The following is an 11,383-nucleotide window of genomic DNA, read 5'->3' as shown; positions in this document are numbered from 1 at the left end:
GCAAACATTTGCTTTGCAAACTCACATTTCTTAGTCAAATTCAGCGCCGGCCCTTCTCCCCGTCCCCACCCCCTAGGCAAATTGCTCGCCTGCCGGCAGGAGGCTACTTCACAACAGAAGAGGGGGGAGAGGTTACTGCAGCGTCTGCTGGGAAATGTAGTTTTTCCCTCCAGGAACAGCTGCGCAATTTGGCATTAATAGCCTAGGGTTGGTAAAACACCCGAGAGAGGGGGACGGGGCGGCCTGGAGAGCCTGGAATTACAACTGGTCTTCAGACTACAAAAAATAGCTTTAAAAAAAACCCCACTTCTTCTGAGGAAAATGGCCGCTTTGGAAGGTGGGCTACTAGGGTTGCCAACTTCCAGGTGGTGGCTGGTGATCCCCTGGGATTACAAATGATCTCCAGGCGACAGAAATGAGTTCATTTGGAGAAAATGGTGGCTTTGGAAGGCAGACTGTATGGTATTATACCCCATTGAAATCCCTCCCCTCCCCAAACCCCGCCCTCTTCAGGCTCCACCCCTAATATCTGCAGTTATTTCCCAACCCAGAGCTGGCAACCCTAACTGTATAGTACTATGCCCTACATAACGTTGCCAGCTCCAGTTGGAAAATACCTGGAGATTTGGGGGTGGAGCCTGAGGAGGATGGGGTTTGGGGAGAGGAGGGACTTCAATGGGGTATAAGGCCATAGAGTCCACCTTCCAAAGCAGCCATCTTCTGCAGCTCGACTGAACTCTGTCACTTGGAGATCAGTTGTAATTGTGGTTGATCTCCACCCACCACCAGGAGGTTGGCAACCCTACCTAGTGAGGTCCTTCTCAACCCTCTCAGGCTTGACCCTCAAATCTCCAGGTATTTCTGGACCCGGACTTGGCAACCCTAGGTAATGCTGCCATTGTCAGCCCCGAAGAAAACATTCTAAAGACAGGATTTGGACCCTTGTACTTGGAGCCATTTTATATTGCTTTCTAGTGGTTTGCCAGCCTCCAGGTGGGGCCTGAAGTTCTCCCAGAATTACAAGTAAATTCCAGATTACATCGATCAGTTCCACCAGAGAAAATGGCAGCCGAAGAGTGTGGGCTTTATGGCGTCACATCCTTGCTGAGCTCCCTTCAGTCTCCAGCCTCCACCTTCCCCAGATACCCTTGCAAAATCGCCAGCAATTTCCCACAGTGTGGGAAGAGAAGAAGAGACCTGGTTAAGGGTGGGAGTTGTGAGCCAGAACACTTTCCCCCCATCAAATCCCACCTCGGTGATGAATTCAACGAGAAACTGGCACAGCACTTTTTCTCAGCACCTCTGTTTCCTATCTGCATTGTGGGAATCACAATTATTATTATTTCTTACTTTACACAATTGTTGTAAGAGTTACTGAGGGAATGTATGTGAAATACCTTGAATACTTAACTCTTCGTGGATTCTTGATCCGCCATGGCTGGCAAGGAACAGTTTCAGATTAACACACCTCTAATAGCACCTCTAAGAACCAACACGATTTTCAAGGTATAAGCTTTCGAGAGTCAAAACTCCCTTTGTCAGATGCTTTAACTCTCGAAAGCTTTTAATTCTCAAAGGTTATATCCCCAAAATCTTGTTGGTCTCTAACACGCTACTGGACTCAAATATTGCTTTTCTACTGCAGACCAACCAGTGTCTGTGGCTTGGGTGTGTTGGAAATGTATGTGTTTACAAGGTCAGACAATCCAGTCATTATAGGGTTAACTTGTTTACCTGGTTATTGCTATTGTTTAGACTGACCTGGAAGGGAAATCTGGTGCAGAGCCAATGGGGAATTCGTCCAGGAAAAGGTGTGATACAGATTGGTTGGTTGTTTTCAGGGGACTTCCTTTCTAGGGGTCGAGAAGGACAGATTCTCCATTATCTGTGTCTTACTGTGTGACTATGGGTTGAACTATAGGCAGCTTAGAAAATGTAGCTGTTAGATGTTCTGTTATTTTGTAGGTTTCCTGTATACCTTTTACCCTTAGAAATAAAGGTTTTTTAAAAGCAAAGAAATCTCTTCTTTCCAATTGAGCAAGATCCATTGATACTCTGAGTAATTTAAATACTTTAGACTATTTTACAACAGGGTGGAGAATGAGTTGAGAGCAACCACTGTGTTAGAAGCGCAAGTTCCTACTATGGAATCACAGGAACCTTGAACCTGGAAGTGAAATCACAGGATGTGATATCACGTTATATCACAGTTTTGCTACTGGCTCCACCCCCAAAGTTTCCTGGCTCCACCCCCAAAGTCCCCAGATATTTCCTGAGTTGGACCTAGCAACCCTAATGATCAACATAGCTACCCTCTGAGATTAACACATGGAGTCCCAACCTTGGGGAGCCTGTGGTTACTTCCGGAATTCTGAGAAAAGGTTGTGCACGCCACCACAAAATGGCTGCCATGGGGGGGGGAAGGGCAAGATTGGCTCTTTTGCTTGGGTAAGAAGACACAGTTTGGTTTCAGTTTCCAAAGAAAGAGAAAGGGTTTAGTCACTGCACGGTCACAAGGAAAGGTTGCCAAGTCGGGAACATAAGAAAGTGTGTGTCGATGACTAAGCTGAAGATGTGTAGCTCTGATGCGCATGCCTAGGATGAGCACAGTGTTGTGCTAGTCAGTCAGCTGTTAGGGAACCATCTGAAGCTCAGCTGTTGCTGTGTTTTCTGGTCCAGTTGAGACAAAAGCAGCTGGACCTCAGGAAATACATTGGTGGGCACCACAGTACCACTGGACATCATGCTGAGGATCACTAGGTTCAGCTTGTAAAAAACGACAGACTTAAAATTCTGCTCATTGCTTCAAAACGTTAACTTATTTGTAATGATACCCTGCCTTTCATCTGAAATGGGCCCCATAAGGCAAATTGACAACGTGCACAACTGGAAGGGGTGATGTTCCAAAACTAAATGGCTCCCGACTTGTTCCTTAGTCATGCATTCATGCACCAGCACATCAGACCGTGCTTCAGTAAATGGGGGGTATCTCACAGGCCCAGTGGCCACTGGTGTGAGTTTGTTGCCCTCCTGAGACTGCAAACCGAAGAACGTGTTCCTGGGAGTCAGCCCCACTGAATAAAACAGGACTCACTTCCAAGCAGATCACTTTAACCTTGCTCCACTAACGGAAACCCGAGCTGCTGTTGGGCTGCTTCCCAAAGATCTTCCCTGCTCTGCTCCGATATTTTTCCAAACCTGCTTTGGTGTGATCTCGCCTGAAACACAGAAGTCCAAGCGGGTTTTTCATGCCATGCGGTTGGGAAGATGCACATTTTCAAACCTCCTGCTCACAGGAGAGCCATTTGCTGCCAGCATGCCACTCCAACTTCAAAAAAAAGAAAGTCGCTATAAGCATTATAATACTATAGCGCCATAGCACCTACCAAAGTTTTCAATAGCTAGCAAAACGCTCTCAAGGATTTGGGGGGGGCGGCAGAGGAAAGCAACTGCCAGGGGATGACCAAGAAAATGGTGCAGAATCCTTCCATGGGAATATAGGGGGGGTGTCACGGGGGGGGGCCCTTCACACCGCCATGTAGCCAAGTGCTGGCTGCTGAAGTGGCCCATTTGATTTTGCAGCCCCATCCTTGATTTTTGCCAGGGCCCCAGAATCACTAAGACACCCCCCCCCTTCCAGTGACTTTACCATGGGGAATCACCCCGTGTGGAAGCAATCTTCATATCCCCTCCAGAGCAGGTGTCCCCACCCCTTTTGAGCCTGCAGGCAGTTTCGGAATTCTAACACAGGGTGGTAGGCACAGCCCCAGAATGGCTGCCACAGGAGTCACAGCCAAACACAATGTTCCCTCTAATTTTTGTTTCCCTACTGAGTGGAGCAGTTTCACACCCTGAGCAGAATATAACTGCCGTAATCTTAAAATGGGCAGTGGGCCGCTCAAGACCCTGTGCGGCTCCAGACTGCTGCTGAGCGGGGCTTCCTGTGTCAATGAGCACAGCTCCTGTGAACAGCTCAGAGGGAACACTGGTCAGGCAGTGAGGTTATGTTTAACTCTTAACAGCAACTCTTCAATATTTCAGGCAGGAGCTGTTTAACACTGGGATGCCAACCTCCAGGTGGCACCTGGAGATCTCCTGCTATTAACAATTGATCTCCAGACAACCAAGATCAGGTCACCTGGAGAAAATGGCTGCATTGCAGGGTGGACTGTATGGCATTATACCCCGCTGAGGTCCCTCCTGTCCCCAAACTACACCCTCTCCAAGCTCCACCCCCCCAAGTCGCCAGGTATTTCCCAACCCAGAGCTGGCAACCCTAGTTTAACAGGACGCCAATCAGAGGACCTGGTGGGCCAAAACCCCACCAACTTTCTAAAAAGCACTTGGTGATCTCCGGAAGCGTTGGTGGGCATCATACGTTGGGGGCCCTGTCTAAATATATAAGAACATAAGAGATGCCAATGTTGGATCAGGCCAAAGGCCCATCCAGTCCAACACTCTGTATCACACAGTGGCCAGAAATACCAGTGCCATCAGGAGGTCCACCAGTGGGGCCAGGACATTAGAAGCCATCCCACTGTTGACCCCCCCAAGCACCAAGATGACAGAGCATCACTTGCCCCAGAGTCCCTATCTATACCTTGTGGCTAATAGCCACTGATGGACCTCTGCTCCATATGCTTATCTAATTCCCTTTTGAAGCCGTCCATGCTTGTAGCTGCCACCACTTCCTGTGGCAGTGAGTTCCATGTGTTAATCACTCTTTGGGTGAAGAAGTACTTCCTTTTATCCGTTCTAACCCGACCGCTCAGCAATTTCATGGAGTGCCCACGGGTTCTTGTATTGTGAGAAAGGGAGAAAAGTACCTCTTTCTCTACCTGCTCTTTCCCATGCATAATCTTATAAACCTCAATCATGTCACCCCTCAGTCGTCGTTTCTCCAAGCTAAAGAGCCCTAAGCGCCTTAACCTTTGGGTTCCCGAAGAGTCGGACTCGACTGTGCGACTGAACAACAACATATATAGATATAGATACATAGATATATAGTTCTGGCATGTTCTCCATATACATTCAGGCATCTAATGATGTGAACTTTTGCCTGAGGAAGTCCCTGCCACTGTAAACGAAAACCGCATGGGGGCCTGTTGTGCCAACACTCGGTGTAAACTGGGCGTGAATGAAAGCAGAGAACAGAGGAGACCCAAAGGGCGAAAATCACAGCAGCTCTAAAATACACGCACACTCCGCGGGTTCCGGCCAACCAGTTCCAGTCTGCTTCTTCGCCAAAGGCTTCGCTTGGCGTCCGCAGATGCCTCCGAGACGCACGAGGTTCCCTCGCCCTCGCCCCGCTTTCGGGGATGGGTGGCGAGGGGAGGGAAGACCGCAGCCTTTGCACAAACGCTCGAAAGGCACGGCAGCCTTCCCCTGCAGCAAACTCGGCCGGCCCCCGGCGTCGCCCCCCCCCCCGCCCCGGCCCGTCCCCTCCCCCCGCCACTGTCCCCCACGCCTCGCGCCAACTTTCCAAGGCACCGTCTTGAACTTTCAGGGCAGCCGCTGTAAACTACAAACCCCGTGAGCCTCTGCGGGCCTTGGGGCTTCTTGTTTTTTAATCCCAGCGCAGGGGGAGGCGTGGCCGGAGCCTGAGCTTGGCAAGGGGCGGGGGGAGAGGATGGGTACAAAGCGGCGCGCGCTCCGGGGAGCGGCTCAATGCTCGGCGGCGGCGAGCGGGAGGTCTTTTTGCACGAGGGGGCGGCGGCGGTTGCTCGGAACACCCTAAGCCCGCCCTCCTGATGCTGCAGCGGCTGCATGGGTGGCGAAGCGGCCGCTCTGCCTGATCCGTCGGCGCCGTTCCTCGGGGGGCCGGAGCCCTCGCCTCCCCGCCGCGCCCCCTGCAAGGCGATGCCCCTGGCCGAGTAGGACGGCGGCTCCCTTTGCTCAGCCCTGGAGGTCTTGCCTCCCACCCCGGCTTCCCCCTTCCTCCTTTTGGATGCTTTGCCCGGCCTCTCCCACCCCCCGCCGCCTGCCTCCTCCTCTTCCTCCTCGTCCGGCTCTCCAAGCAGCGGCGGCCGTCGAGGCTGCTCGGCCAGCGCCATGCACACGGTGCAAAAGGACACTACCTTCACCAAGATCTTCGTCGGGGGGCTGCCCTACCACACCACGGACGCCTCGCTGAGGAAGTACTTCGAGGTGTTCGGGGACATCGAGGAAGCCGTCGTCATCACCGACCGGCAGACGGGCAAATCCCGGGGCTACGGCTTTGTAAGTGCACAAGGGGTGTGTGTGGAGGGTTGCTTTCAATGGGGGGCGGGCGGCTGGAGGAGAAAGTAGCCGACCGCCGGATTCAAATCTCCTTTTGCGCGCCGTCTTAATGAATCCGAACTAGTTGCTTAACTCGTCGGGGTTCCCGGTTGTCTATCGTGCGTGCGGTTTAGAAACGTCGGTTCTAGAGAATCCTGCATTGACAGGCTTAAAAACGGACGTTGTTCACAAAGCATGTCATGCTTAAAACAAATTTAGACACACACACACCCCCCCCGGTTTGTTCCGCTTTGCCCCCGTTTTAGGCAATGCGCCGTTCCTCCTTTAGCGCAACTTCTCTTCGCCGCTCCCTTGATGCGTGACATAATTTATGGAGGCTCTCTAACCCTTTGAGATCCTGGTTAGAGCGACATGTGCCCGAAGGCGTCGGGTTTGCCGGGCCTCGTGTGTGTGTGTGGGGGGGGGTGCAGTGGTTAAAATATTGGAGGAAATAGGATTTGAGAGACCCAGGTTCAGGTCCCCCGCACTGGCATGAAGCTATCTGGATGACCTTGAGTTTCTCTTGTCTCCACTGCCTACTGGTAGGGTGGTGCTGAGATAAAAATTGGGAAGAGAACGGATCTCTGTGTATGCTGCCAGGAAGACTGGGATAAAAATGCATCCGAAATAGTCAAGGGATTCTCTCCCCCCCCACCCCGCAACGGCCCTAAAGATGGGGTTTTTTGCAGGGGTGGAAGGAAGAAGAGGAAGTGAACGAAGTCCACAAAGTTGGTCGTTATGGCTAAGAGAAAGAAAAAGGCTCTTTCCGAAGGTGCTCGTGAACAGGTGGATATGGATGGGATGTTTTGTGGCCCATACATGTGTACACACACAAGTTTCAGTGGATTGGCTGCCTGCCAGTGAGTCAAACAAGTGGGAGAGCTGGATGCATTGAAGTCTTTCCAGAAGGATCTCCGAGGACCGGGTAGCATTTGTGTGGGTGCTTGGTGCAGCTGCAAGCTTGGGTTCGGAGAGCCATCTTGTATTTATAGTCCTGCAAGATTTTGCTGTGGAAACCGCTGCAGCCTTGGGGGAGGGGGCAGGTTCTGTGTTCAAGTCACTATGAGAGTTGCATGATTGTAGTAAATAGCTGCAGTAGCTTTAATAAACAAGTAGAGACCTGGCCAACTGTAAGATGTTGGGTAGTTCTGTGGCTCCAGACATAGTTGGTTCCGTTGTCTGGTGCAAGGCCTGTGTTCCCTAAAGTAGAGTGACATGTCTTTAAGGGGATCTCTTGGCTCTAAGTTCTGTGATTTTGGGGACCGCCTTCTAGAATTCTGCCCCTGCCAAGCAATCAACTTTGCAGTTTTGTTATGGGTGGCCTGAACCGCAGGAGTTGTGTGAAGTGTGTGTTCTGTTTTACTCTTTAACATGTTGCTTAATTTGGTGGTGATGGATCACCCACTCAAAAGATTTTATAGAACAGCAACTGTTCGCTTGAGGATCTATTTTGTTCCTGACTCTCCACTGTCACGGTGGAATGACTTCATTATCCCAATATATTGTTGCCTTAGGCTGTCCCCTGGAACTGATGCCTTGTAACTCTTCCCAGTTTTGTAGAAAGTGGGGTAGAAGGAACTGTCTGTCCTACCCCCCACTCCCGCCACCCAACATTTATGCCACACCAGCTCTCAGATTGGTCCCTTACCCATCCTATAACCGTCCACAAAACTTCACAGTGCATTTTTGGGCCGATGGAGGGTGTTTTATCTCCCGTATAGGAAAGACTGAAACACATTCTAGACTATATTTTGGAAGCTAAGCAGGGTCAGCCCTGGTTGGTATTTGGATGGGAGACCACCCAGGAGTACCAGGGGCCATGATGCAGTGGCAGGCAATAGCAGACCACCTCTGAACCCCTCTGGCCCTGAACACCCCTTGATGGCAGTTTCCATCACTACCACATGGGCAGAACTTGCTACCAGGATGAAGATCTTACATCCTCTTTTATCTTGTTTCCATCTATCTCCTTGAGATATGGCAAAACTCACATATTTTGGAAGCCTTGTAGTCCAATAATTCTTTCTAAAATTGTTCTCCAGAGGAACTCTTTGACTCCTTGAACGGTTTTGTATTCAGAGTAAAAAGTCCAGGGGTGGCAACTGAAAGGAAACTGATGAATTGTGCATTGCTGTTTCCTCTGGGGTGGTTGCCCGAGCGCTGTCAAATCAATTGAAGCAAATTTTAGTGATTATCATCTGCCTCTCAACCAAGTAATTGAAAAATTTAAATACGCTTGCTTTTTACTTAAATGACATAATTACAGTTTTCAGTAAGCCAAAAATTCCCTTTCACTCTCAGAAGGGGAAACGTTCTTTATTTTCCTTTTATTGCTGATCCTAGGAACCTACCAGAACTGAAATGGTCTTTTTCTTGTTTCAAAAGGGCACAGCCTCTAGCGCTTGTCACAGCAATCAAATAAAACTTTTGTTTCGACCTTTTAAAAAAAGGGTTGCCAGCTGACTTATACGGAGGCACTTTGTTTATCAGTTAGATTAGAGTCCAGTAGTACTGTAGAGAGCAGCAAGCGTTTGAGGATATAGGCTTCTGAGAGTCAAAACTCCCTTTGTCAGGCACACGTAGGAATGGAATTGGTCTTGTCTGCCGCGTGACTGGCAGTGGCTCTCTAGAGTCTTTTGTAGGGGTCTGTCACATCATTTCCTGCCCAGTCGTTTTTTAACTGGGGAATGGGATGCCCCTCCTCCTCTGAAGATAAACGACCCAGGCTTCCCAGCATCTGTATGCACAGCAATTTATATTTCTGTAGGCTTATATTTATCTATAGGAGCTGCGGTGGCTCAAGTGGTTAAGACGCTGAACTGCAGGCTGTGGAAGGTCGGTAGTTCAGCAGTTCGAGACCCGGGTGCCGCATGATGGGGTGAGCTCCCGTCTCTAGTTCCAGCTCCTGCCAACCTAGCAGGTCAAAAGCAAGAAATTGCAAGTAGATAAATAGGTACCACTTCAGTGGGAAGGTAACAGCGTTCCGTGCACCTTGGTGTTTAGTCATGCCGGCCACATGACCACGGAAACGTCTTCGGACAGCGCTGGCTCTTCGGCTTTGAAACGGAGATGTGCACCGCAACCCTAGAGTTGGATTCGACTGGCTTTCGAGCAAGGGAACCTTTACCTTTTTATATTTATCTATAGAATTCAAATTTAGGTTTCCAGATGCACAGCTTGTCTTTGCATGTGAGGCTGCCTTACCTGTAGAGTTTCATGTTGTGAATTGTGTGTGTAAAGTGACATTAAGTCACAGGCTACTTCTGGCAAACCCATAGAGTTTTCAAGGCAAGAGACATTCAGAGGTGGTTTCCCATTTCCTGCCTCTGCGTAGTAACCCTGGGCTTCCTTGGAGGTCTCCCATTCAAATACTTCCAGGCTTCGCTTCCAAAATCTGACGAGATTGGGCTAACCTGGGCTATCCAGATCAGGGTGTTGTCAACTGAGCAGATCTTAAAGGCCATATAGTATATATTGAAGTGGTGCCTGTACTTTCCCCCAAACTGTGTGGTGTGTGTTTTCAACAGGAAAGTTCTTTGCTTTCATTCTGTTGTTTGCTGCTGACTCAGCTCAGGCAAACAACTTCTGTGCCTTTTTGCCTCGAGAAGAAAAACAGCAGTGACTACCTCCTTCCCTTGGTGAAGCATATGTGGACGTCCTCCTTTTCTGAAAAAAAGGAGACAAAAAGTTTTAGCTGCTCGACCTCAGCACCTGCCCCTAGTTTACCGCCCCACTCCTTCTGCCCCTGCTTCCCTTGGGACAGTTTCTGTCCGCTTCTGCCTCTGCTAATGTAAATCATTACCAAACCGCCGCCAGTGAAGAGCAAACTTGGGAGGAAGCAGGTGTACCAGAGTTCAAGGAGTCTTGAGAGCTGTGTGTCAGCATGCCTCCGCTTCGAGGAGACTCGGGGCTCTGAGGTATTTAGCTTTGCCAACCTCTTCCTTTCTTGTGATGTCAGCCAGAAAACAAGACCACACAGGTGGGAATGGAAGGTTCGACAGGAAGGGTCACTCGCTCCTTCAGCTTCAGCAGTGATGTTTCAGGCAGAGGAAAATCTACACTCTTCACCTCCGTAGTTTTTGGGGCAAGCGCTTGCCAGTGAAGAGCAAGTGAGGGCATTCAGATGCTACAAAACGTGGATTGTGCTTCTTTTTAGGTGACCATGGCCGACCGAGCTGCTGCCGAGAGGGCCTGCAAGGATCCTAACCCCATCATCGACGGCCGGAAAGCAAACGTCAACCTCGCGTATCTGGGAGCAAAACCAAGGAGTATTCAGACCGGTGAGCATTCAAACATTTCTTTCTGGTTCGTCGGGCTTGCTTAAATTGGTTCAAGGCCTTGAATAGGGCAGTATAAACAACCCCGGGTTTTATTGTTTGCGCCCAGGAAGCTCGGATTCTGCCGTCAAAACAAATTCTGCATGTTACGCTTACTTTGCGCAATGCTTTCTGCTGCCGAGCATGGAGTTCTCAAAGTGTTGGCAGCCTCATGGATAGGGGCGATGAGACAGGAAAAGGCGGGCAGTTCAGTCACATACACCCTTGCGCCAAGTGGCTGAGGAGGGGCGGGACAGTGTCCATAGCAGCTGGAACTACCAGGTGATGACATCATCAGCCTGCACCACTCTCTGTTAGCAGCTGCGCCAGCTAAGTTGCTATGGCAGCTGGCAGTTGTAGCGTGTAAACAGAAGATGGAAAGGCCAGGGTTAAGAAGTGGAGAAGGCGAAGCTTGTCTTTTCTCGAGAGATCCTACCACTCTGCTCAAACATTGAAGCCTCCTTAGACATATGAAGGCTTCAATGTTTGAGCAGATTGGGTAGGACGATTTTTATTTTCTTTATTTAAAGAACTTATATCCCACTTTTCTGTCCTCACAAGGGCCACCGAGGCGGCTAACAATTTAAACATAACGTGATAAAATTAAAACCATATTTTTAAACTATTAAAATAAGTCCCTCCCAAAACATTCATCATTAAAACAATTAAAAACAGAGTTAAAATACATACAAAACATAAAAACAAATAAAACAGTGGTTAGAAAGGGAGGGATCGCTGAGGGAAAGCCAAACGAAACCAAAAACAGCAATTAAAACATTGGGTAGGAAGGAGGGGTCACTGAGGGAATG

General features: G+C 49.6%; 1 protein-coding gene across 1 annotated transcript in view; it reads left to right on the top strand.

Annotated features, from left to right (window-relative positions):
• The first annotated feature begins 5,627 nt into the window (after positions 1-5,627).
• The window catches only part of RBM38 (RNA binding motif protein 38), a 49,750-nt gene continuing 43,994 nt past the window's right edge, over positions 5,628-11,383 (top strand). Inside the window, exons 1-2 of the mRNA XM_015422517.1 lie at positions 5,628-6,219; positions 10,415-10,538. Coding sequence (XP_015278003.1) covers positions 6,052-6,219; positions 10,415-10,538 — 292 coding nt within the window. The 5' untranslated portion in view covers positions 5,628-6,051. The remainder of the gene's footprint in view (positions 6,220-10,414; positions 10,539-11,383) is intronic.

The sequence above is a fragment of the Gekko japonicus genome, unplaced genomic scaffold (genome assembly GCF_001447785.1).
Source record: "Gekko japonicus isolate JY-2015 unplaced genomic scaffold, Gekko_japonicus_V1.1 scaffold1296, whole genome shotgun sequence".
NCBI lineage: Eukaryota > Metazoa > Chordata > Lepidosauria > Squamata > Gekkonidae > Gekko > Gekko japonicus.
The sequence above is the reverse complement of the archived record's forward strand: the minus strand, read 5'-3'. Positions and strand labels throughout refer to the sequence as shown.